General features: G+C 43.6%; 1 protein-coding gene across 1 annotated transcript; it reads left to right on the forward strand.

The window, feature by feature from the left end:
* Positions 1-1,708: 1,708 nt before the first annotated feature.
* SF3A3 (splicing factor 3a subunit 3) lies at positions 1,709-25,822 on the forward strand. Its single transcript, XM_032432762.1, has 17 exons — positions 1,709-2,046; positions 2,333-2,380; positions 4,545-4,597; positions 4,694-4,799; positions 7,420-7,492; positions 7,853-7,944; positions 9,375-9,457; positions 10,340-10,478; positions 11,186-11,254; positions 11,690-11,757; positions 11,916-12,023; positions 12,992-13,061; positions 15,497-15,661; positions 15,757-15,867; positions 16,988-17,078; positions 24,470-24,525; positions 25,515-25,822. The coding sequence occupies exons 1-17, from the start codon at positions 1,951-1,953 to the stop codon at positions 25,590-25,592; spliced, it is 1,506 nt and encodes a 501-aa protein (XP_032288653.1). The 5' UTR covers positions 1,709-1,950; the 3' UTR covers positions 25,593-25,822.
* The last annotated feature ends 1,674 nt before the right edge of the window (positions 25,823-27,496 follow it).

Raw genomic sequence — 27,496 nt, forward strand, 5'->3', positions numbered from 1 at the left:
ACAACACCCCATGAGCAGGCAAGACAAGAGTCATTATCCCTTTGTTAATTTTCAAACTTTAAAAAACAAAAACCAATGCATTCTTATTGTAGAAAAATTGGAGAATTACAAAAAGTAAAGAGAATAGGTAAATCACTAATAATTCCTTGACATATTATAGCCTCCTGGTTCTTTTTTGTTAAGCATGCATGTGCATATATGTATTTTCATTTTGAGTTTTAAGTTTATTTTTTAAAATGCAAAAGTGGGACGCCTGGGTGGCTCAAATGGTTAAGTGGCTGCCTTTGGCTCAGGTCATGATCCCAGGGTCCTGGGGTCGGGCTCCCTGCTCAGTGCAGAGCCTGCTTCTCCCTCTCCCTCTGCCATTCCCTCTGCTTGTGCTCTCTGGCCCTATCTCTCTGTCAAATAAATAAATACATAAATAAATAAATAAATAAATAAATAAATAAATAAATCTTTAAAAAAATAAAAAATAAAATGCAAAAGTAATATATGTATATGTTAAGGAAAAAACCTTTCATTCTGGGTATACACAAAGAAAAGTTTCCTGTACCAGATCTTCTGAGGTATCTCCTCATAAACAACCACTGTTTACTGTTTCTTGGATATCCTCACAGAAATAATCTCTTTGTGCATCTATTTTTATACACATTATTATGTGTCTAGATCTTTTTCACTTTGTGTGGCCATCTTTCCATTGAGTTCATATAGATTTTTTTTAACAGCTTTATTGAGGGATAAGTTACATACCATAAAATTCACCCACTTTGAGTGTACAACTCAATTACTTTGAGCAAATTTAATAGAGTTGCGGAAGAACTATCTCCACAATCCAATTTTAGAACATTTCCATCACCACCAAATTTGCTGTCACTTCCAATCTCATTTCCAGCCACAAACAACCACTCATCTACTTTCTGTCTCCATAGATTTGCCTTTCTGGACATTTCATCTCGATATACCCTATGTCATTTTTTGTGTAGGGCTTCTTTTTCTTAGCATGATGTTTTCATGGTTCGTCCATACTGTAGCATTCCTTTACTGCTGAATAATAGCCCACTGTATGGATATACCACATTTTGTTTAACCATCCATCAGTTAATGGATGTCGGGGCTGCGACAGTTTTGTTGATTATAAATGATACCACTATGACCGTCTGAATATATGGACATGTTTTAATTTCCGTACCTAGAAACTTGATTCATTCTTTTTTTATGGCTGTATAGCATTTCGCTGCTTGGATGTACCTTTTTTTTTTTTTTTTTAAGATTTTATTTATTTATTTGACAGAGAGAGACACAGCAAGAGAGGGAACACAAGCAGGGGGAGTGGGAGAGGGAGAAGCAGGCTTCCCACGGAGCAGGGAGCCGGATGCGGGGCTTGATCCCAGGACGCTGGGATCATGACCTGAGCCGAAGGCAGATTCTTAACTGCTGAGCCACCCAGGCGCCCCCACATGTGAATTTCTTAAAAAAAAAAAAAAAAAAAAAAAGGATTACTGACAAGGACACCGAGGTCTAGAGAAGGGAAAAACGTTGACTGAGTCACCCTGAAAGCTAAGGACTCAAGGTCCGGTCCCCGAACTCCCATACAGGTTCTTCAACTACTCCTCAGTCTGTAATGTCCCTGCCTGCCCCGCTGGCCTCATAAAACCCTGGGAAGCCGGCCCCTTCACCTCAGATTCCTGAATTTCTGTACGCCCCCTAGAGGCACCTGGAAATCGCTCTGCATCCCTCCACCACACCTCCGGCCAGCAGGGGGCACTGCTGCCACCTCGATAGCACAAACTGGGTTCACTTTGTGATGCTCCCTTTTCTTTGAGCCCCGAGGCACTTCCGGCACCGCGGAACTTTGGTGCAGCCGGACGCTCAACGTGGGGCGCGGGCGCGCAAAGCGGCAGGAGTCGTTTCCGGCCGTGTCGGTGGTCGAGGTGCAGCGGCGGAGGAAAAATGGAGACAATTCTGGAGCAGCAGCGGCGGTATCATGAGGAAAAGGAACGGCTCATGGACGTCATGGCCAAAGAGATGCTCACTAAGAAGTCCACGGTGAGTGGGGTTTGGGCAGAGGCTGCGTCGAGGCTGGGCCCCATCCCGGTGTTTAACCTCGGAGAGCTTTCTTTGGTCCCGAGATCCTCCCGCGCCCCACCCCCGGCTCCCTCCGGGGCTCCCTCTCAGAGCTGCGGCCGTGGTAAACGCCCCCCGAGGCCCAGCGCCCCCCGAGGCCTCGGCTGCCGCCGCTGAGACCCGGGCGGGTAAGCTCCGCCCTCGGGCGGCCTTTCCACCTTCAGAACTTCGATTAACGGCGTCTGTGTCACCGTTTGCTTTTCTCCAGCTCCGGGACCAAATCAATTCTGACCACCGCACACGGGCCATGCAAGATGTGAGTGCCCCGTTGTCCGCTTCTCTTTGGGTCGGGATGAGGTGGAAAAGAGAGGGGAGGCGGGGTGCGGGGTCTCAACATGAGCCCTGGCCAAAAGTAGCCAGATTGACCAGTCGCGGGTTGTCTGCCTGGAGATGTCCTCGCGGCTACCAAACCCGAGGGTGCTGAACTGCCCTTCCTCACCTCTGTGAATGGGACCTCTTATTCATACCATCCTGTTGCCCCATGATGTACAAAGAATAGTTATTAGGAGTCAGTGGCCCAGACGCAAAAGGTACCATCCTTTCTCCCCCCACCCCCCAAATGCTGGGCATTAGTGTTTTCCTCCCAGAATACCGTTTTGAAGTTATTTTGACGTACCAAACTACGTTTTCTTAGTAATAGTTTAATTTCTTACTTTTAGGAAGTTAATCAAAATGTTGATACTTATTGCGGAATGATAGGTAAATGAGGGTTATTATACAGTGCTCTTTATTCTTGCGTGTATTTGAAATCTGTTTAGGAAGGATTGAAAGACCTAATCAGAGTTTCAGATTTGCAGGAGATAATTAGTATTATTAGCCCCTAGTTCCTTATTTAAATCCCCAAATCCAAAATATTGTGAAAACAAAGTTTCTTTGTGGTATGGGGTGGGGTGGGGGTTGTACTTACTTGGCACAAAATCTGACTTGATCTCATTTGGCAGCAAAACCTGACCTTAACAGATAAGCTTTTTATGGTCTTTATCCCACTTAGTAAATAATGCATAATTTTCACTGCAGAATTGTGTTCCAGATTCCAGTAGGGATGGCACATGATATACAATACCTTTTCCAACTTAAAAATTCCAAATTCTGAGGCAGATCTGGCCCCAAAAGTTTTGAAAAAGGGACTAGGTACCGTACTATCTTGAGTTTGAATTCAAAGTTAGCTGTGAGATTTTATTTAACTTATACACTCAGTCAAGCTTTTTCAAGTAGTGAAAATCATCCTGGGCTACGCTTTTATCTTTGAGGGTCTTAGGTGGGAATGGGAACTGCTGTTTAGCAGAGGGTGACTCTTCTTTTTTTTTTTTTTAAGATTTTATTTATTTGACAGAGAGAGACACAGTCAGAGAAGGAATACAAGCAGGGGGAGTGGGAGAGGGAGAAGCAGGCTCTCCACCGAGCAGGGAGCCCGATGCGGGGCTTGATCCCAGGACCCTGGGATCATGACCTGAGCCGAAGGCAGACGCTTAATGACTGAGCCACCTAGGCGCCCCTCAGAGGGTGACTTTTATGTGGCTCTCTGACTCTTGTAAGGACAGTTAAGTTTTATTATTTATCAGTAATAAATATAGAAACACTCCACCCTTCAAAAGGTGTCACTTAGGTAGTCTTCACCTTGACCTGTTTTAAAAACTAACCAGTGGTGTCTATTAAAGGTACCAGAAAGCTGGGGCGCCAGGGAGGCTCAGTCGGTTAAGCGGCTGCCTTCGGCTCAGGTCATGATCTCAGGGTCCTGGGATCGAGTCCCGCATGGGGCTCCTTGCTCAGCAGAGAGCCTGCTTCTCCCTCTCCCACTGCCTGCCTGCCGCTCCCTCGCTTGTGCTCTCTCTCTCTCACTATCTCCCTCTCTCTGTGTCAAATAAATAAATAAAATATTTTTTTAAAAAAGGTACCAGAAAGCACAGGAACTTTTTTTTTGAGGGGGGGAGGGGCAGAGAGAGGGAGAGAGAATCCCAAGGAGGCTCCATGCCCAGCGCAGAGCCCATCACAGGCTCAATTTCACAACCCTAAGATCATGAGTTGTGCCAAAATCAGGAGTCAGATGCTTAACCAACGCCACCCAGGCTCCCCCAAAAAGCACAGGAACTTTTTTTTTTTAAAGATTTTATTTATTTATTTGACACACAGAGAGAGACAGCTAGAGAGGGAACACAAGCAGAAGGAGTGGGAGAGGGAGAAGCAGGCTCCCGGCTGAGCAGGGAGCCCGATGTGGGGCTCGATCCCAGGACCCTGGGATCATGACCTGAGCCGAAGGCAGATGCTTAACAACTGAGCCACCCAGGCGCCCCAGCACAGGAACTTTTAACACTACGTCTCTCAAGGTTTCCCTGGGCTTTGACTAGTGAGCCCTGTTGGTTGCTTAGCCCTATAGTTGTACAGATTGCTTTTTTCTGATGGGTTTTGTGTTTGCCTTTCAGAGGTATATGGAAGTCAGTGGGAACCTGCGGGATTTGTATGATGATAAGGATGGGTAAGTGATAGTCACTTCTAGTCCGGAAGTTAGTGCCTCTGAGGGGCTATGATTAAAGGACTGATTTTGTGCACTATGTTCTTTGGATTTTTCCAGGTTACGAAAGGAGGAACTCAATGCCATTTCAGGACCCAATGAATTTGCCGAGTTTTATAATAGACTCAAGCAAATAAAGGAATTCCATCGGAAACACCCAAATGAGGTATGAGACTCAGAAAGTATTTTTTCCAAACCTGCCTGAAGAGCATACTAAAGGAAAGGTGTAAGGAGAATGGAGATGTAGGGGCGCCTGGGTGGCTCAGTCGTTAAGCGTCTGCCTTTGGCTCAGGTCATGATCCCAGGGTCCTGGGATCGAGTCCCGCATCGGGCTCCCTGCTCCGCGGGAAGCCTGCTTCTCCCTCTCCCACTCCCTCTGCTTGTGTTCCTGCTCTCGCTATCTCTCTCTCTGTCAAATAAGTAAATAAAATCTTTAAAAAAAAAAAAAAAAGGAGAATGGAGATGCACCATTCAGATGTCCTTTCAAAAGAACCTACCGTTTAGCTGCAAGGAGCATAATTAGCTGATATCCTACAACTCCAGTGCTTTCAGTTTCCGCCTCATCTTTAGGCCAAGGCCATGCTCTTCCTGGGTAGCCCCAGCCAGTAACTGAGCACAAATGAGGATACTGTGGTCTGGCTATTTCCATTCAATGCAAGACTCTTGTAATGAGTAGTCTGCTCCACAGCTCCTCACTGGGAGGATAGATAAAGCCTTTGTCTGAATCACAATGTAGGCTCTCCCTGCCCAATCATGCTCTCATAAAGGTTTTTATCTTTCACAGGCATTACCCCCAATAAACTCCTTGCGCTCCTAACTCTGTCTTGAAATCTGCTACCTAGGGGATCCAACTAACACAAAGAGGCTCTACTCACTTGCAGTGATCATTACACTGTCAGGGCTTAGCCCAGAGGCCAACTCTTTCATGAAATATCTTTCCTAGTCCACTCCTCTCTTCCAATTAATCTTTATGATCTGATTATATCTTATGACAATGAATGTGTACCCCACTGAATTGTAATAGTATAAGGAGCAGGGATTATATCCCAATTATCTAGAAGCCGTTGAACATCTTGAACAGCTGACCAGAGTTCTAGGGGGGGAAAGAGAGCAAGACCATGGCTATAGCGGATGTGGAGAGGGATGGGTCATAGATTATTCTGAGCTTTCATGACTGTGTAACTGGAAAGTTGTTTGTTCCCTTGGGGGAAGTAAAGAGGTAACCCATTTAGAGTGGGAATGAATCTTTATATATGTAGCTTTTTAGGTGATGTTATAAAGGTAGAAGTGTCCTGTGAGTTGTAGAAGTTAGGTGACTGGGGTCAGGCAAGAGATTTTAAAAAAGCTTGTGCTTTAGAGAATTATCTCATAGACTTGATGGTTGAAGCCATGAATCGTAGGGTTTTGGGAAAGAGACAATGCAAAGGTAGACTCAGAGTTGCTCCACGTGCTGTGAGGGTGTACTGATGACAATAAGGTACTTAAGTGAAACGGAGCCTGGGAATACTTCGATCACAGAGGTCAAATGACAGCTCTAGGGCATGTCTTACTGAAGCTAAGCAAAACCATTTCAGAAAGGAGGCCGCTGGCATCAGCTGTTGTTGACTGGTAACTGCCAGGATTGCTGCCTCATTGAAGCAGTGGGAATGGAAATGTGGTCATGGGCAAAAGTGGGTCATGGGGAAGCAGAAGTATGGATGGGGGGGGGGGGACAGGCATTTAAAAGCCTAGCAGATTGGCGCCTGAGTGGCTCAGTCAATTGAGCGTCTGCCTTCAGCTCAGGTCATGGTCCCAGGGTCCTGGGATCGAGCCCTGCATCGGGCTCCCTGCTCAGCAGGAAGCCTGCTTCTCCCTCTCACACTCCCTCTGCTTATGTTGTCTCTCTCGCTGTGTCTGTCTCTGTCAAATAAATATATAAAATCTTTTAAAAAATAAAATAAAAAATAAAAAAATTAAAGCTTGGCAGAGAAAAGGAGAGGCAGGAGGATCATAAGGAAGCTAAGGAACATGTGCATGTTTAAGGGCACAGGTAGAGAGAGGAGGAGACTGGAAATACCAGAAAGAAGACATTGAAGTTAAGGGAAAGGAGATGAGGGTGCTTTCTCACACCAGCAGAAGGCTTCCCACCCCTTTGAAGCATCGAGAGTGAAGTCTTTTGCTAACTAAGAGAGAAGACATGAGTACCATTCTGATGTGTTAACTTTATTCCAGCCTTGGTAGAAAGGTGATGAGAAATAGATGGTTTTAAGAAATGATTGGAAGGATGCCCAAGATAGACTAAGTGAGGGGGAAAAAGGCCAATTATGTGAAAAAAAATACTTTGCACGTGCCTGTATGTGCTTGTACATATGCATGTATTTAAATATACAGAAGAGTGGTTTGCAAATTTTGCGAGATATGTTTGAATCCTCTGGGGATTTTTACTTTTTTAAAGATTTGATTTTTTAAAATACTCCCAGGTGATCCTAATGTTGAGCAAAATTTGGAAACAGCTGGTATAAAAAGGTATCTTAACAGTGCTTACCTATTTGCAGCAGAATTAATAAAGGGGGAGTTTGGTTTTGCATTTTGTGTTTTGAGTTTTTGTGAGCATGTGTTACTTCAGGAGTTTTTAATTAAACAGTACAAAAAAAGAGAAAAAAGCAAGGTAATTGCAGAATAATAGTAGGCTCCTAATGAAAAATCAAGTCTCAAATGTCAGAAGGCTAACTTACTATACAGTCCATTTCTGCAACATTGGAACTTGTTTGTTAAAAATCCACGTGAATTTTTCTTTTTTCCCTCAGATCTGTGTGCCAATGTCAGTGGAATTTGAGGAGCTTCTGAAGGCTCGAGAGAATCCAAGTGAAGAGGCACAAAGTAAGTAGGGTTCAGCATTTGTCTCTAGCACTAACAAAAGTGCAGGTTAATGACAGAGCTAAGATTTTCCCTGAGGGCCCTAGAAAACAGAGCCCCAGAGAAATTTATAGCCAGGTTCTCTCTTTGCTGGTTTCTAGGCCTGATTGACATCCTAAATTGGCCTTGGACAAAATAATCATTTTGTATTACCCTCGCTCAAATTCACTGGCCTGGAAAACTGAGGTCTGTTCACTCCATGAGCATAGGACATTTGGGTGAAAGGCTGTGTCATGAAACAGAGAACTAGCAGTCCATTTGAAAAGCCACGTCCAAGAAAGTGGTCTTTAATGTCTGAATCACGGATATCTTTGATTCTTTCAGACTTGGTCGAGTTCACAGATGAAGAGGGATATGGTCGTTACCTGGACCTCCATGACTGTTACCTCAAATACATTAACCTGAAGGCCTCAGAGGTAGGACCAGTGGCAGGGGCGGGGGGGAATGGGTCTGATTCTGGGAGTGGGTTAGGATGTCAGGCTTTCTGGACAGAAAGCAATTAGACTGTCTTCCTTGTGTTTTGTAACCCTTATAAAAGGCGTAATGGGCTTTCTTAGAATGAAATAATATGCAAAATGAAAGATTTTTATAGTGAATACAGCAATCTTACTTTATTTTTAGTTTTTAAATTTTTTTTTAAAGATTTATTTATTTAGAGAGAGAGCGCATGCGTGCGTGCATGCATGCACAGGGTAGGGACAGACAGAGAATCTCAAGCAGGCTCGATCTCCTGACCTTGAGATCATAACCTGAGCCAAAACTAAGAGTCAGACACTCAACTGACTGAGCCACCCAGGTGCCCCTATTTATTTTTAATTTTTTAAGTAAACTCTACACCCAACATGGGCCTTAAACGCACGACCCTGAGATCAGGAGTCACATGCTCTATCAACTGAGCCAGCCGGGCGCCCCAAGCATACTGTTTTCTTAATAAAAGTTATTGCTTATTAATGCAAGCATATTTTGCTTTTATAAACATAAAATATTGTTTTTAAAAACTCACAAATACATATTGAGCCCCTGTGTTAGGCACACATAGTACTAGGTATGTGAAAAATATAAAAACATAATCTCTGCCAGCAAAAGGCTACTTAGTGTCTTTTATCACAAGAGTTGAGATTGAATGTGACAATCTCAGGTTACAAGGACATGTATGATTAAGTTCCTCATGGAGTTGTGAGGAAATGTCCCAAAAGTTCAGTGACTGTACTTTAAGCTCCAAGAGGGCAGGTCCTGGGGCGCCTGGGTGGCTCAGTTGTTAAGCGTCTGCCTTTGGCTCAGGTCATGATCCGAGTCCTGGGATCGAGCCCCGCATCAGGGTCCCTGCTCCGCGGGAAGCCTGCTTCTCCCTCTGCTGGTCCCCCTGCTTGTGTTCCCTCTCTCGCTGTCTCTGTCAAAAAATAATAAAAATCTTAAAAAAAAAAAAAGGGCAGGTCCTGTATCTGTCTTGTTCTCATCTGTATCCATGTACTCGGTCCAAAGATGTTCAGTAAGTGACGGCATGAGTGAACAAATGGCACCTTCAGGACCTCGGTGTAGGATATAGTGGGTGTCAGAGCCTTCAGCCTTGCATGCAGTTAGGGTTGGACAGATCTTTCTTTCATTTACTGTTTATTGACTCGATCTTTATTTTGCAGAGTTAATTACATGTCTAAGAGTCTACTCAGTGCAGTGCAATTAACACCCCAGGTAGTGTAGGAATTAAATGATGGGCGAGAAAAAGACTAAGATGAGCCGGGCCTTGTTACTTTATTAGACAACACTCAGTTTTGATCTCATTTATTTGAGACTATAATGAAACTTGGTGCAAACCCCTAACTGGATCTCTTGTCATTTCTCTTTTCAGAAGCTGGATTATATCACATATCTATCCATCTTTGACCAGTTATTTGACATTCCTAAAGAAAGGAAGAATGCCGAATATAAGAGGTAGGCATTGCTAGCCTCTAGGCCTGTCCTGGATTTGATTAGAAGGTTATTTAATGTAAAGATTTGATGGCAGAGTTCTGAATTTTATTGCCTGAAAGAAGGACACAAATGACTTCCAGGCTTATTGGAGGATAGGGATTTTGAATGCCATAGTTTTAAACATTTGTCATACTCTGGCTCTGGAAGAATGTGCATCTGTTGGCACATCTGTGATCTTACGCCCATGCTGTTCTCTTAAATTTGTCTCATTGTAGAAGGAAGTCTCATTCAGGGATCTGTGTCTCTGGAGTTTAACAAGAAAAAGATTAGCATTTCTCATTGTGACTGAAGTAAGGTGCTTGGCTGTGATGTATAGATGGAAAATTTTGTTTGTGTTTTTATGCCCCTGGTTAGTGATCTGTACTACTGATTTTCTCTCTTTTTCTCATTTTCTTTTTAACTAAAATCTTTTATGTAAGTTAAGATTTTAGTATTTGAAATTATGTCATGAGGATGAAATGAGATCAGAAAGTGTGGAATCAAGATGACAGGAAAGGGGCGCCTGGGTGGCTCAGTCGTTGGGCGTCTGCCTTCGGCTCAGGTCGTGATCCCGGGGTCCTAGGATCGAGCCCCACATCAGGCTCCCTGCTCCGTGGGGAAGCCTGCTTCTCCCTCTCCTACTCCCCCTGCTTGTGTTCCCTCTCTCGCTATGTCTCTCTCTGTCAAATAAATAAATAAAATCTTAAAAAAAAAAAAGATGACAGGAAAAAATTCAATTGCAAACTCATTCTAAAAATTAGTATTATTACTTTTAAAAACTGGTATCACTGGAATTATATTTTACAGAGCATAATAATATATAAAAAGTACAAATTCTGCTTTCTCTGTATTGTTCCTTTTTAGATACCTGGAGATGCTGCTTGAGTACCTTCAAGATTACACAGATCGAGTGAAGCCCCTCCAGGATCAGAATGAACTTTTTGGGAAGATTCAGAACGAATTTGAGAAGAAATGGGAGAATGGTACCTTTCCTGGATGGCCGGTGAGCTTCAGTGGGGTTGGGGAGAGGACATGCAGAGGAATTGAATTAATTGTTGTACTTGAATATTGAGCCTCCACCTTAGGGCATTAGCTGCTGATCCCTCGGGATCAGTTGTGACTATGAGGTGTCCTCTGCCACGTATGTCAGGTTTTCTTCCCATGTGTACTTTGGAATGAGATTTGTCAGGGTATTCTTGCCATTGGCTGAGCCCAGCATTTTTGCCAACTATGTCATTACTGCTGTGTGGTTCCTATTGACTTAAAACTGAAAAGATTATGTGCTAGAATCTCCATCATGTATTTTCACTCCTGGTGATAAACTTGAGTTTTCCTGAACTCTCAGGGAGAGAATGAACCATCTTGTCTTTGGCTCTGCTCTTATGGGAATTTAATTCATAGTCACGCATGTGTATAAGAAAGAGGCCATCTGGGACACCTGGGTGGCTCAGTCAGTTAAGCGTCTGCCTCCGGCTCAAGTCATGATCTCAGGGTCCTGGGATCGAGTCGCGCATTGGGCTCCCTGCTCAGCGGGGAGCCTGCTTCTCCCTCTGCTGCTCCCCCTGCTTGTGTTTCCTCTCTCTCTGACAAATAAATAAATAAAATTGTTAAAAAAAAAAAAAAAAAAAAGACCATCTACCACCTGGTAACGTAGATAGATGGCTCTCTTGTCTTCGTTCTAAACCTGGATCTTACTGTTCTTCTTTGCAGAAAGAGACAAGCAGTGCCCTGACTCATGCTGGAGCCCATCTTGATCTTTCTGCATTCTCCTCCTGGGAGGTATATTTTCTTTAGTAACTGTACTGGTCTCACCTGTTCACTCCTCAGAGAAACCACTCAATTTCCTGTTTCAAATGCCATGGATGTATTACGATGAGACACCAGTTCCTAGGACCAGGCATCTACAAAGAACATGGAAAGATAAAGCTAAAAAGAAAAAAAAAAACCCAATTGCTTTGAAAACTGTAAAATAATTCTAACTATATGAAACTATAGTGGAGGTTATCATTACCAGTATGATTACATATGAACTTGACCACAGAGTCAGTCCTTTGGAGAGTTTGAACTTAGTGCTAGGTATTGGCTATGTGATGTATGGTTTTGCCATAGCTTCAAGAACACCCAGACACCCCCCTGCAAAGACCTAAGTTTAAGCATTTGTTGTTTCTCAAAATCTACTTATATCAAATTGTAACTTGGCTCTTTTTTATGTAGGAGTTGGCCTCCCTGGGTCTGGACAGATTGAAATCTGCACTCTTAGCTTTAGGCTTGAAGTGTGGTGGGTAAGAGACTGCTTTTTCTATCAGAATTGTCCTATTTTACTGTATGTTTGCACAATAACTGACTCTGATTCCATTCTTTCCATTATCCTGCGCTGCAAAAATATGCAGGCCTATATGGTAGAGTAACTCTGAAACCCTTTCTCCTCCTGTCTCCTTAGGACCCTAGAAGAGCGAGCCCAGAGGCTCTTCAGCACCAAAGGAAAGTCCCTGGAATCACTTGACACCTCCCTGTTTGCCAAAAATCCCAAGTCAAAAGGCACCAAGCGGTGAGTGGCTGGGGTGGCACCTCTGTGGACAGTTTTAAGATTTTATTCCCATGCAGAATTTGTACCACAGCAGCCTGTTTTATTGACATTATTGATTCAGAGAGATCCAGTTTGCCTTTTTTCTCTGCAAATGGTAGAGTGCTGTCATTGTTATACACCAAGGACAGTCTACTCTATTCTGGTGATTGAGAGCGAGTTAATGTTGAAACGGCTGTAGGTACTTTTTGTTACCTCAGGAGGCTATGGAGCCTAAATAGGTTCCAAAAATATTTTTCTAAGTTTATTTTTACTAATGACAATTGAATCTTTTTTTAATTGAAGTATAGTTGACACACAATGTTACATTAGTTTGAGGTGTACAACATAGTGATTTGACAACTCTATACGTTATGCTGTGCTCATCACAAGCATACCTACCATCGGTCACCATAGAACACTATTAAAGTGCCATTGGCTATGTTCCCTGTGCTGTACCTTTCATCCCTGTGGTTGAATCTCTTCTTGAGCCACATGCTTATACAGGGTATTTTTTTAATATGTGTTATGTAATTCTGAAAAGTAGTTGTTACCCTGATTTTCTGCAGAAAAGGACTCAGAAAAGTTATGGAATGTGCCCACTATCTTAGAGTTACTAAGTATTAAGGATCAGAATTTGTGCCGAAGTCTGCCTGTCCCAGAGCTTGTCTCCTATACCACATGTTCTTTGTAGAGTATAATGATGGAAATTTAAGTATCTTGATGTGTTTTATGTCTTCTAGAATGAGGTCTTGGAATGCATGGAAGCTTCCATGCATTCCAAGAAATAACCTTAATACTTCCGTCAGCAAGTCCTGAGCTGAACAAAGCATTTGCTTTCACAGCATGACATTTGTCACATGCTTGTAGTTTTTAATGCACCCTTGGAATAAATGTTCCAAGGCGTTGGGTAAAAGAATCCTTGAGGGATATAGCTTGTTTCTTGTTTCCAGAGACACTGAGAGGAACAAAGACATTGCGTTCTTAGAAGCCCAGATCTATGAATATGTAGAGATTCTTGGGGTAAGTAATGAACTCTGCTGAGAGCAGTAAATACTACAAGGTATGGGAATCAGAGAAATGTGAACTCATGGGATTTTTTTTTTTTTAGGAGCGAAAGAGGAAGGGTGGGTGTTAAACTATTTCAGCAGAAAATAGGGTTCTCTCAGGTACTTGACCCTTCAGTGAGGTCCTGTTCTGTTCATAGGTGCCTGTTGTTATGTGATATTCCCAGGGTTGCCCAATTTCCATGAGGCCAAGCAGAGAGAGTAGACTCCCCTCTCAGTGTAGTATCCAGAATGGTGTAGGTTCTTTGCATTCCAGAATATACCTAGAAGTTCCCGAATATTCCTAGGAGATGGAAGCAGATACTCAAAAGGCATTAGGAGAAAGTCTACTTACAGCAGCTTTTCAGGTATAACTTATTACGAAAAGATAATACTTACATATTCAGAAGATAGCGGGGAATTTGCTAGGGCTAGAATGTTAGTGGTACAAAGCTGGCTATGAGCTGCTGCTTGAATATTCTTTTAAGAAAGCTGAAGGGTGGGTTGAGAGTGGAAAAAGGCCTCACCGGACAGGATGCTTATCTCAGAGAAAAAGGAGGAGGAATACAAGGGAAATCACTCTTTCAGGGAAGAGAAGGTAGAAGAAAGGGCAGCACACATCCAAAGAAGATGGTCAGTATCTCTGGGAGTCCTGCAGAAGATCAGCTTTTCAGAGAATGTCTGCTTTGTACAATTTTCAGCTGCTCTCAGAGCCTTTCCCTTTATTTATTTATTTTTTTTCTTAAAGATTTTATTTATTCATTTGAGACACAGAGAGAGAGAGAGAGCATGAGCAAGGAGAGAGGCAGAGGGAGAGGGAGAAGCAGGCTCCCCGCTGAGCCAGGAGCCCGACATGGGGCTCGATCCCAGGACCCTGGGATCATGACCTGAGCCGAAGGCAGACGCTTAACTATCTGAGCCACCCAGGCGCCCCGCCTTTCCCTTTATTGATGTTCAGATGGCATTTTGAGTGATGGTTCTGGCTCAGATAACCTGTTTACATGTCTCTGTCAGTTGCATGGATGTTTTCATTCTGCCTTTGTTTGAGGACCATGCATATAATAGCATAGAACTCGTCACCTGTTGGTTCGCAACTGCTTTCCTAGCTAGAATGTTGGACACTGGGGGCACTAATATTCTCCACAGTGAACTTGGCTGTGCTAGTATGGGCAGCAGTCTGAGTTGCTAGTCCTCTGAAGATGATTGGGAGGCTAATTTGTACCCATGACCTGAGATGCACCCACTACTTTCTCCCTCCTTTGAGAGCATTTTGCTTTCCCTGCCAGGAGGTGGCACCACTCTCTAGAATTCCAGCCAGAATGGTTTTCAGGAGTTGCTCCTGTTATGTACTGATAGGATTTTTATTCTTGTCTCACCATTTATTGATACCTGTTGGTTTCCAGACGTTTGCTCAATCCTTGGATACAGTAGTGAATATGACATGTCTCTTGACCTTGAAAAGGCTACTTTGTGGTTGGGGGAGATAAATGATTGCAGCACAATCTGATGCCTGCTACAACACATTGAGACTGTGTTTTCTAAGTAGAAAGAGGGAGAAAGAATGTTCTGGGAAGGAGAGGGGCACCTGAGTGGCTCAGTCGTTAAGCGTCTGCCTTCAGCTCAGGTCATGGTCCCAGGGTCCTGCGATCGAGCCCCACATCGGGCTCCCTACTCAGCGGAAAGCCTGCTTCTCCCTCTCCCACTCCCCCTGCTTGTGTTTCCTCTCTCCCTGTGTCTCTCTCTGTCAAATAAATATTAAAAAAAAAAAAAAAAAAAAGAATGTTCTAGGAAGCAAAAACAGGAAGGATGAAGGTAAAACATCATGGAGAGAAAATAGATATTAGAAAATAATGAGAAGAAAACCAGTGTGTGTGGAGTGTGCCTTATAAGGGAGGGAGTGGTCAGAGAATAATTTGGAGAGTTATGTTGGAGATTTGGACTTTGTTCTTTAAATAGTAGAAAGACAATCAAAATTTTTTAAACAGAGTGTACCATTAGATTGGGGTTTTTTAAAAGTACATAAATTTGGGGAAAAATGGAAGTTGGACTGGGATGAGGAGAGACTCAGGGCAAGTAAGAAGGTTGTCATCTTGGTGAGAAGAAAGGACTGGGTAAGGAAATATTTTTAGAGACAGAAAAGACTTTGTTCTCTTTTGTTCTGCAATAGTCCGTGGCCTCAGATGAGTATCTTAGGCAAGTGACCTAAAATCTTTGACTTTTTCCTTCGGGATCAGGGAGAGCCTATTGGTAAGATAAGGAGTTTTGATATGAAGGCAAGATTGTCCCTTTATTGTACAAGTAAGAAAACCGTATCCTTGGAAGTGAGGGGTCAGCAAGGGTTGTAGAAAATTGCCCTTCTTGTTCTGCACTACTTTTTTCTGACTTCCCTTTTCATTTCTGGACCTGACTTAGGAACAGCGACATCTCACTCATGAAAATGTACAGCGCAAGCAGGCAAGGACCGGAGAAGAGCGAGAAGAAGAAGAGGAAGAGCAGATCAGTGAGAGTGAAAGTGAAGACGAAGAGAATGAAATCATTTACAACCCCAAGAACCTGCCCCTCGGCTGGGATGGCAAAGTACGTGCCAGCATTACCACCTTCCTTTCCATTGCCCATTCAGGAAGCAGATGCAGACATGAGTCTAATACTGTTTCCTATCTGATTTCTTTTAGCCTATTCCCTACTGGCTGTATAAGCTTCATGGTCTAAACATCAACTATAACTGTGAGATTTGTGGAAATTACACCTACCGAGGTCCCAAGGCCTTCCAGCGGCACTTTGCTGTAAGGAATTCAGAGCCATTTCTCCTGGAAATTGAAGTGTGAAACACACAGCTTTCAGAGAGGATAAGAACAGCCTGAGAAGAGCACTAGTATCCAGAGCTTAAGAGAAGCAAGGAGTGGATCTAAAGTCAAGCATGTGGCATTTGACCTCTGGCACCGTGCTAGCCTAGAATAATGCCTAAGATGGTTTCTGGAGGCATTCTGGCACTCTGCTATTTGAACCTCATTTCCGTTTGCTGTTGCTTGTTCTTGCACTTCTCTCATTTTATCTTTCTCTCAGTACCTTAGACCATCCTCACTTCTGTACCCACTGCTAGTACATAGGACCAAAGAAGGGACTGGCTGCCTCCTTTTTTGTGTCTTAAATGGGCCTTTTCTTCTTTGAAAAATAAGAACTAAGGATAACGTTTATCAAGCAATTCTTGAGACAAGGCATTATCTGGGTAGTACTCCAGGAAGTGGAGTCACCCTTGTTGTGTTTCTGTCTTTGATTCTTAGTACTTGGAAGGAAGTTTTACAAATGGAAAAGATTTGCTAGACCAAGGGTAGAGAATGTATATGAACTCTTTGCTCCCTCCCTCAGACATCCATATCACTAACTGATCCTGGGTCTTTTCTATTGAACCCCTGAGCCATCTCTGAATTTTTCTCAGTATTACCTCCAATGCATTGGAATTTGCAGCCAGGGTAAAGCCCATGCCATTTGCCATCCCTGAGCCCAAACTGTCATTGTCTCTCCATGCTCTTTTTCACATCCTTCCCCCTTACTTACAGAGGTGACCTGCCATCAGTAACGCTTACTCATGCTGGTGGTGGGGGCTGCGTGGGAGGTCACTGGTTAATTAGAGTTGTGGTGTTTTTCTGTGGTCTTGACCCAGGTTTTGTCTGGACTATTATTGGATCTGGATCTTGGTTTGAGAAACCAGCCCAGTGAGGAAAACAATGCAATGCTGCTGCTTATCAGTCATGGCCAGCTGTTTACAAACGTGGCCACAGAAGGAAGGCTGCCATTAGGTGGAGTCTTTTGCAAAGGGTCAGGTTAGGGTTTATGTTAGGAGTTCGTGCTCTGTGTTTAGTTATACCTATTTCACATGGTTCTTTTGCTTCTCTCTTCTCCCAGGAGTGGCGTCATGCCCATGGCATGAGGTGTTTGGGCATCCCAAACACTGCCCACTTTGCTAATGTGACCCAGATCGAAGATGCCGTCTCCTGTAAGTATGCTTTATTTATGGTTCCTATGCGCCAGATCCAGTGGCCACTCATACAGCTCACAGCCCCCAATATTCTGGTGTATCCAGGTCTAGGGGCAGAAGGTTGTGGATGTGTAAAAGCTTCTACAGTCACACAATAACTACATTTTTGAGGGGCATGGGTTGGCCAGCATACTGATTGTTTCCCTCTTGAGGAGAGCCCTGTGCTAACTATAAAACAGGCCTGTTCACTGGGGCCTTGGAACTCCTTTGTATGGAAGATTTTGAGTGAATGGGTATATATGTTTTTCTGAATTGATGTTAGTGGTTTAGGAACTGCAGATATGAAGGGGAAAATAGAAATGGGCTCAGTAAGCTTACTTCTGAGGTGACAGGGCAGATGCACGGAAACAGGGTAGCAAAATACCTTTTGTAGAAAGAGCTGAGTGGAGTGCGTGTTGGGAAATGTGTTGTTAAAGCACTCAGTGACCTCAGTCACGCTCCCTGTTGGCCTGGCAGCGGTAACTTTTCCTGCCATTAGCATCACCCTTGAAGGCTTTCTCTTTCTTTCTAGTTTGTCTCTTCTCTGTTGTGTTTTCACTTTGAGCTGGCTAGACTGAGAAGAAAGGAGTCCTGCCACTCCGCTTTGTGAAATTTCAGACAGTCACCCCCGGGTTCATATCACGCCACTCAGCTGGTTGGCCAGCTGACTCCTTTGGCCCCTTCTCTGGGGTTCTTCACATCCATTGCAGAGCCAAATTAGAAACGACCTTCTAAAGAGCTCCCTGAACCGTGGTGAGCTCGCTTACCCATGGTGAGCGTTGAGTGACACAAAGTTGTCGAATCCTATGTCGTACACCTGAAGCCAACAGAATGTCGTATGTCAGTTATACAATTACCATGCAGTAGTACCGGGGGGGGGGGGGGGGGGGGGTTGCGGGAAAGCCTCCCTGATCCTGATTTAGCCTGTGGATTTGGGGGACTTTTTTTATTGAGTTTTTTATATGCAGTCAGTTTTGGGGACTTCCCACTTTCTTGTCTTTCCTTACTCATTTACAAGTCAGGATCATATAGTATCTCCAGTCAGAATTATAATCTGTTTCATTATCAGATCATCCAGTTCACTTCTAATTTACTTTTCATTTTTGCCCTTCACTTTGTTGAGAGGAAATTAAAATAGTAATGAAATGTCTGGAATCATAACACTGTATTTTGAGTGCAGTCTCATTTTAAGATGTATTTTCCAGATGTGTACCACTAGTAAGTAGGTCACAGTTCATTTTTTGTGTATTTTTTTATGTCCTGCAATTTGCCTGACTTAATTTATTATTTCTGATACCTTCAGATTGATGTTGACATCATTTTAAGCTTACAGTCATGCCAACTGCTAAAACAAAAGTGATAGTTTTATTAATTTTGTTTGTTTCATGGATAGTATTCTAAGCATTTTCTCCAAGTCTTATGTTAAATTAAATCAAAGTAGGTTATAGGTCATCCTTAACCTGGCTGGTGTTTTCAAAGGAAGTGATTCTTGTGCATCTACACTGATTTTAAGATTGATTCATGGTTTTATTAATCACATTCCACAACAGAAAGATTGTATTTTTACCATTTTTTATGGGGCATTGGATTAAACAGCATTCCTAGATTCTTTCATACTGGTGGTAGATACTCTTAATGCAGTTATTTATCCTATTAGGATTCTCTTTAGAAGTTTTATATTATGTTCATAAAAAAGAGGTGCTTCTTGTTTTCCTTTGAATCACTTGTCAGGTTTAGGGATCAAAGCCGTTTTTAGGACATAAAATGGATGGGATTACACGCAACATTCTTTTCTGTCATTTGAAACTGTTTATATTTAAATAGAGATTACTTCTTCATACAAAGGGACCAGCCTAAAAAGATTCTCCAGTTAATAACCCGTACAATTCCATGATTTATTATGACAAAGTGGAAACCAAGTGCTTCATTTCTCTTGTTTTATTTTTCCTGCCAGTACTTTCTATAATCTTACAGTTTTTTAAATTCCTTTCTTAAGTCTTTAGGTGAGAACTTTCTTCTCTTTGTTTCTTTATTCTTTTTAATCCAGGCATTTAAACTAGATGTTATTCTTTTAAAAATCCATTAGGGATATCCATTATTGATATGTTATATTTAGAGCTTTATTTATTAAAGATGTTATTTCTGATTCTTAAATTATTTAAAAGAGTATTTTTAATTATATAGTTGATTGAGGTAGGAGGTCACCCACATTTTCAGAAGAGGAAAGTTAGGTAACTTTTTCAAGGTCCCATAGCTTGTAAATGGGAAAAAGCCAGGGATCAAACTCTTTCCACAATGCTATACTGCCTTCTTTCAATCACCCTCACCAAATAGATTTTTTTTTTTTAAGATTGTATTTATTTATTTGTCAGAGCGAGAGTGCACACAAGCAGGGGGACCAGCAGGCAGAGGCAGAAGCAGACTCCTTGCTGAGCAGGGAGCCCGACGCTGGGCTAGATCCCATGACCCTGGGATCATGACCTGAGCCGAAAGCAGATGCTTAACAGACTGAGCCACCCAGGCATCCCACCAAGTAGATTTTTTTAAAGAGTTCATCATCAGAGCACCTGGCTGGCTCCATCGAAAGAGCATGTGACTCTTGATCTCGAGGTTGTGCGTTTGAGCCCCATGTTGGGTGTAGAGATTATTTAAATAAATAAAATTTTTAGAAAATAAAAATAGTTGGGACCCCTCAGTGGCTCAGTCGGTTGAGCATCTGCCTTTGTCTCGGGTCATGATCCCAGGGTCCTGGGATCAAGCCCCACGTCGGGCTCCCTGCTCAGTGGGGAGCCTGCTGCTCCCTCTGCTTGTGTGCACGCATGCTTGCTCTCTTGCTCTCTCTCTCTCTCTCTGAATAATAAATAAATAAATAAATATTTTACTTTATTTTTTTTTTTAAAGACTTTATTTATTTATTTGACAGAGAGCAAGAGAGAACACAAGCAGGGGGAGTGGGAGAGGGAGAAGCAGGCTTCCCACCGAGCAGAGAGCCCAACGCGGGGCTCGAGCCCAGGATCCTGGGATCATGACCTGAGTCAAAGGCAGATGCTTAACAACTGAGCCACCCAGGCGCCCCAACAAATATTTTTAAAAATAAATAAAAATAGTTAATCATTAAGTTGATTCCAGGAAGAAATAACATGCATTCTCTCCTTGGTCATACCTAGATTTTTAGAAAAACTTATATTTTTCCAGAACATTGTTGGCAGGTTCATGATTATTCCATTCTTCCATTATCCAAATTATTTTCAGAATCTACCTCTTCTTTTTTTTTTGAGAGAGAGTATGCAAGCTGGAGACTACAGGAGGGGCAAAGGGAGAGAGGGAGAATCCTAAGCAGACTCCACACCCAGTGCAGAGCCCAATGGAGGGTTCAGTCTCCCAACCCTGAGATGATGACCTGAGCCGAGATCAAGAGTTGGACTCAACTGGGGGCGCCTGGGTGGCTCAGTTGGTTAAGCGACTGCCTTCGGCTCAGGTCATGATCCTGGAGTCCCTGGATCGAGTCCCGCATCGGGCTCCCTGCTCGGCAGGGAGTCTGCTTCGTCCTCTGACCCTATCCCCTCTCATGTGTTCTCTCTCTCTCAAATAAATAAATAAAATCTTTAAAAAAAAAAAAAAAAAAAAAAGAGTTGGACTCAACTGACTGAGCCACCCAGGCTCCCCCAGAATCTCTCTCTTTGATTCAGATGCCTCAATTAATCAATTTCTCTCATACACATGTTTTTATTAATGCCACTTCTTTGATTTGTTGCAGTATTTCCATCCATCATGACTTTCCTTAGTATTTTTAGTTTCTCTGTATAACAGTTATAGTTTTACTTCTACCTCAATATCATTTCGTTCTTTCACTTTTTTATCTCACCCTCAACAGATCGTAGACTTACTACAAATTTATCATCACCTCTCCCCTTCTCATTTCCTCAGGCATTGTTCCTCCTTTTGAGTATCCTAGATTAACTCTCTGGCTTCCTTTCAGACTTTCAGTGATTGTACACACATTGGCTCCCACTAGATTGTGACAGGCTTTATCCCAGGTGTCTCACTAGTAGTAAGCAATTAATTACTGAATGGGGGTTAATTCTGTTATGGTGTAGAGTTTCTACAATTTTTCTTCATTTCCTGTTGGTGGTAGAATTCCTTTTTATTAAACCTGGATTGTCTTTTTTTTTTTTAAGATTCTGAAGTAGACATCTTAGGAATATTTGGTTATAAGGAAGAAAGCCTATTAAAACTAACTCAGTGCCGGGCGCCTGGGTGGCTCAGTCGTTAAGCGTCTGCCTTCAGCTCAGGTCATGATCCCAGGGTCCTGGGATCGAGTCCCACATCGGGCTCCCTGTTCGGCGGGAAGCCTGCTTCTCCCTCTCCCACTCCCCCTGCTTGTGTTCCTGCTCTCGCTATCTCTCACTCTGTCAAATAAGTAAATAAAATCTTTAAAAAAAAAAAACAAAAAACTAACTCAGTGCCTTCCACCCTTTTTGCAAGAATATGCTTATTCATCTGTGGTTTTCTCTGTACATACACCTCCTCCACTTTCTTATATCTTTTCACCTGAGTTCACCTGTGGACAACCCTAGCCCTGCTCTGATGGCCCTTCCTCAGTTTTCAGAGCCTGCTGTCGTCCAGCTCCGTCAGGTCTCAGTGTCCCCGTTTATAGGACTGGGGGGAGACAGTAGGGAGATGCAGCTGGGTCCAGTGCCATCTGTAGTCCAGTCAGCTGGGTCTCCAGTAGTCGGCGGCACAAGTGGTTGCTGCTCCTTCCAGAACACATTGAGAAGACATGTTCCTTAATAAGAGGGTGGGCAGGGAAGTAACCATTGCCATAGCTTTTATGCTGGATTTACTTGTTGGTCTTTGTTTTAGATCATTCTGTTGAAGTTTTTCTTCTGGAGTTTTTAGCCAGGAGGGAGGGATTTGGCACCGTCATTTAAACTATAGTTACGTGTTTTTAATCTAAATTTTATTTTTATCATCATCGTCGTTATTATTATTACTGTTTTAGAGAGCATACACGTGCACACAGACACACAAATGGGTGGGGTGGGGGTAGAGGGAAAGGAAGAGTGAGAATCTTTTATTTTTTTTTTTAAAGATTTTATTTATTTATTTGACAGAGAGAGAGAGACAGAGAGGGAACACAAGCAGGGGGAGTGGGAGAGGCAGAAGCAGGCTTCCCACTGGGCAAGGAGCCCGATGCAGGGCTCGATCCCAGGGTACTGGGATCATGACCTGAGCCGAAGGCAGATGCTTAACGACTGAGCCACCCAGGTGCCCCAAGAGTGAGAATCTTAAGCTCCACCTGTGGAGCCCGATGCGGGGCTTGATCTCAAGATCCTGAGATCATGATCTGAGCTGAAATCAAGAGCCAGACACTTAACTGACTGAGCCACCCAGGCACCCGTATTTTTGTTTTTTTTTTTAAGTTGAAAAAACAACTAAAAGAGTCCTGTGAAATTGCCACCAGAGATCCCCATGATTTAGATGGGTGGTCACCATTGACCGGTATTCACTAGGTATAAATTTATCTAACTTATAAACTAATAGCATCAAGTTCAGTTACCACCATGTTGTCTACAATAATAGCATAAGAAATTTAAATGTTGTAATGAACTCTGTGGACATTGCCAATGAGAGCAGTGACTTTGCTAAAATCATGATATCCTATGTCTCTGGCTTTATATTGGGTCAGCTAGCTCACCAAAAACAGGAAATTCAATTCGTTTGCTTCACTTACTCTTAGCAAATCCACATTGGCGCCCAGAGGTGATCCCATTCTTCTCTAATTGTTTCCAGATCTCTCTGAAAAATAATATCCCCCTTACTGTTCCATAGTTTCCTACATCCATTTTTTTTCCTTAAAAAAATCGTGACAGCCCCCCAAAAAGAAAAAGCAATCACAACAGCATTTCCAATCTCCAGTATTTTAGTACCACTCTGGATTGGATTCTTGAGTGGCCTGGACATAGAATGTGACAAGATTCTGCCCTGGTTCCTTGTAGCACATGAGAAATTTTGTGTTCACTTGTGATGTGCATATTGTCTGGGCCTGAAGACTTCAGCTCATTTGAAGCAATGAGCAAGGAGGGAAAGGATGAAGAGGCAAGCATCTGTACACCAGGGACAGAGCTAAGCACTTTCTCATATATTGTCTCCTGTTTCATCCCCCGTCTTAGGAATAAGCTTGCTCTCTATGGTATTTCTTCCACTCTTGCCAAGTTTTTTTTTTTTTAATATTTCTAGTTTTTATTTATTTATTTATTTATTAAAAGATTTTGTCCATTTATTTGACAGCACACACACAAGCAGGCAGAGAGAGAGGGAGAAGCAGGTTCCCTGCTAAGCAGGGAGCCCGATGTGGGGCTCGACCCCAGGACCCCGGGATCATGACCTGAGCCGAAGGCAGACGCCCAACCAACTGAGCTACCCAGGCGCCCACTAGTTTTTATTTAAATTTTAGTTCATTAATACATAGCATCAAAGTAATTTCAGAAGTAGAATTTAGTGATTCATCTCTTACATATAACACCCACTGCTCATCACAGTATATAATCTTGTCAAGTTTAGAGTTGCTCTACTTGGTGGGAAATGTGGAAGCATCTAGGAATCAATATTCCTAATACTGGTAATATTTTACCTCTCTCCCTCTGTGGGCCTGTCCTAGCCATTCTGTGTGGATCTCTGTTCTGCGAGTGCACCTTCTGACACCAGTCTGACAGCGTTAGGGCTCTCTTTTCTGGTTCAGTGCCTGTCCTGCCTTGTGAATATGTGCTTGCTCCCTCTGAAGCTGTGGTCATTTCTGGAAGCGTCTGCTCCCTTTCATCTTCGTCAGGATACTTTTACTGAACTGTCAGAGTTCTTGTTTTAAAATCTCCAGTGTTTGCTGAGCCATCTTATCTGTCAGATTCTTTGGCCATGATATTTCACCTCTTTTTCTTTTTTTTTTCCTCCTCTGAAGCTTTTGAAGTCTGCACACCAGGCTTTAAATAAACATACTTGACCATGTCTAGTGTTCCCTTTTTCTTCTGTAATGAACTTTAAGACCATAATGTCACTTTCTCCCATAATTCCCATATGTTGTACCACATTAACTTCTTTCTTTGAGGGTATATCAGTTCTCTGTTCTAAGAGGTCTTTAGTTATATTTGGTCCAACTTTTCTTTTACAGCACAGCAAAGATTATGGTAAGTTTTGCCATGGAAGGGGTTTTGTCTGTAGGTGGTCCAGAACTGAAATTCTAGTCTGGGGCAGGCAGAAGTCTCAAGCACAGGGTTCTCCAGGGGGATCTTAATGGGGACAGGGATGTTGTAACACTTGTCTGCCCGATGGATACTCAGTCCAGTCTTGACTGCTGCTCATTTCTCATCCTGCAGTGTGGGCCAAGCTGAAACTGCAGAAGGCATCAGAACGGTGGCAGCCTGACACCGAGGTGGGTGTTAACACAGTGTCGGGAGAGTGTCAAGTGACCGCTCTCTCATCCTGTAGAAGGGAGGTGAAAGGCGGTCCCTGGTTCACAGTAGTGGCGAGTATTCTGTGCCAATATCTGTAAATTGGCTCTTGACATGTAAGCCTAGTTTATTTGTGATATTACATGTGTCAGACTTGAAATGTGTGTCTTAAGACCGGTTGTATTCTGCTCTTGAGATGTTGAAGTGGCAAGCAGGAGTACCCAATGTCTTACCCCGCCATGAGGATTCATAGGCTAAGAAGTTGTGAATCCATATCATAGGTTAGGTCTCCTTTGAGGAAAGCATCCAGTGAGAGATGAGCCTGTCTCATGGGGTGGGGAGGCATCCTTGTTGGTCTTGAGATAGTCATCCCAAAGAGCAGATCCAGAGATGAGGAATGACATGTATGTGAGGTGTGGTAGCTGTTCCTTTTTTTTTTAGGTCCGTGATTTCCAATATTCCTTTTTTTTTTTTCTTTTTTAGCAGCAAAGCCCTTTACAAACAGTAATGTAGAATTCCGATATATAAAATAAAATAAAGGAGGATTATACTGGAAATGAGGAAGCTCAGCCTTGTCTGCCTCCCTTTTAAACCCTCAGTGGCCTCGGGTAGAAAGGGTAGAAACCTAGGGTCTTGGGAATCATTTGAGAACTGTTGTCTTAGGTCACCCTTTCTCAACCAGCGTTCATCATCTTAGAAATAGAGAGTGATTTGAACGAACTATTTTCTCAGGTTTCCCAAAGGTAGGTCATAAATGGTACCACCCTAGAGGCCTGGGATGTGTTAGTTCATGACACACAGTGGATGCCTTAGAGCAGTCGGGTTTGATCCTCTTGCAGAACTCCAGTTGAGAAAGGCTGTCTTAGATGAATGCCGTGAAATCAAGCCAGGGTGAGCTCAGGTACCCAGAGGCTTGTTCCAAACATTTCTCCCAGGAGGCATAGCTAATAGTGTGCCCCTTTCTTTTCAGGAAGAATATGAAGACTCCAGTGGGAATGTTGTGAATAAGAAGACCTATGAGGATCTGAAAAGACAAGGATTGCTCTAGTGTTCAGGGACGTTATCTCAGCTTTTGGGCTTGCCCAGGCTTACCTGAAATCTGCTTTTTCTATTTCTCCCAACCAAATGCTCCTAAAGACTCTGCTACTTAGTCTTAAGGTCTAGCATGCATCTTGTAAAAAACAAGGCATGCTGGCAGATTGCAGGGTTGAGATGTGTTTTATCTTTGTTTTATATTAAAAGATTGTGTCAGAAAATAAACCCAGCCCTTCTTCGGAATGTGTCTTGTTCTAAAGGCCAGGATTATGGACTAACTCAATCCTTTAGTTCTTAACACTTCCCTACCTCTTTCTCATCAATTTAAGTAGCAACTACGGTTTGAAGAGCAGTGGTTATGTTACATTTATTCTGTTAGGTAGATCTGACGTAACCTCTTTGCCCAGGCCCATTCGCTGCGTTGCCCCTAAAGGCGCATCACCCCAGGATAAGCCCTGCCCTAGCTGAGTCAGCCAATTATGCACATATTAGACAAAGATGGGGAGGGTGAGCCAGGGCCTCTGCTGAGGACAAGATTGTGGCACCAAGATTTGCTGCCTTTATTTGCATAAAGGAAGGAGTTGAGTTGTCCTGGAATGGGTCTGCACCCCTGCCCCTGCCCCATGCCTCAGCAGCCTGGTGCCCAGTGGCTCTAAGACCAGCTGTGACTTCACGTGCTTGCTAGTTCTTTGGTGATCCTGTCTGTCTGTTTCTTCCGCAAGATCCCTACTTGACTAAGAAGTGGCTAATATGCTCATGTACTCCAACAGCAGGTAGCCAAGATTTGGGTGGCATTGAGCAGCTGCCCTGAGATCTGGATCTGGTATCCTGAACGGAAAGACCTAGGGGAGCCAAGGAGGCAGTGATCCGCCCACAGGCACGATTGTCTGAAGGCCGGAGCCTGCTCCAGAACAGGATTTCTCTGGAGGCCTCCTTTGGCCCTCAGCACTCAGACCTTCAGTTTGTCTGTCTATAATCCGCTTGTAAAAATCCCAACTCCGGAACTGCGCCTTCCCTCACGCTCCTGTGTTGCCCTGGTCATCTCCACAGCAGTAAGCTCTCACCACCCCTGCCCTTGTGGCACGTCACTCTGGGTTGGCGTTTTCCCTCTCAGTTTAACCATCCCTTCCGGCAGCTCCTCACCTGTTCGTTTGTGCTTTGACTCCTCCTGTTGCTTAAAACCCCAGTTGGACAACCTCTCCAGGGACTGAGCTTCTGAAGCACAGTGAGTGGATAATTAAATCTAATTGAGCAACTAGAAACAATACCAAAAACTGGCCCAAACTGCAAGGAGACCCTGCCATTTGGGAAGAGAGTTGAACAAAGCCTTGGAAGTGGGAAACGTGGAGAGGGCGCTTCCGTCCAGCCTTCCTGTTGGCGCGGTAGCAGCACTGGGGCTCCCAAGGGATGAACCTGCTGCTTTCCAACTGTCCCGTCCCTCAGAGCCTCCTCTTCAGGAGTGGGTACCTGGATTCCGGGGTACGTGCAAGAACCTGTATTGTACCACATGGAGGGGAGGCGGGACCGGGTTCTGAGGAGTCCTGCCGTCACCCTTGCCCAGGTAACTGCCATCCAGCGAACTGTGCACCACAGCAGCCTTTGAGGAACCCTGGGGCTCTTCCCTGTCACAGCTAAGGATTCTTTTCTTTGTTATATTCATCCAAATATTTTTTAGTGCCATCTATGTCCCAGCTGGCTTTACAAACCTTGAGGATTAGGTGGAGGTGAGATGGTGAGTGGGAGCAGAACCAGAGGTACGGAGGCTCAGTGACCACCTGGACAGGGAGAAAGCCCTCCAGCCAGCTCCACCAGGCCCGAGGGGCACGGAATTAGCAGCGGAGGTGCGGACAGACTGGCAGAAGTGGTTCTCCCAGAGGTGACTCCTTGAAATCTGGCCTGCAGGGGCTCTGCCATAGC

Source organism: Phoca vitulina, unplaced genomic scaffold, assembly GCF_004348235.1.
Source record: "Phoca vitulina isolate PV1807 unplaced genomic scaffold, GSC_HSeal_1.0 scaffold2, whole genome shotgun sequence".
Taxonomy (NCBI): Eukaryota; Metazoa; Chordata; class Mammalia; order Carnivora; family Phocidae; genus Phoca; species Phoca vitulina.

Bases quoted from the DNA above. Each gene is read 5' to 3' on its own strand.
- SF3A3 (XM_032432762.1), top strand. From the start codon at position 1,951: ATGGAGACAATTCTGGAGCAGCAGCGGCGGTATCATGAGGAAAAGGAA. The intron at 4,800-7,419 runs GTATGAGACTCA...TTTTTCCCTCAG, and splicing joins ATCGGAAACACCCAAATGAG to ATCTGTGTGCCAATGTCAGT. The intron at 13,062-15,496 runs GTAAGTAATGAA...GACCTGACTTAG, and splicing joins AATATGTAGAGATTCTTGGG to GAACAGCGACATCTCACTCA.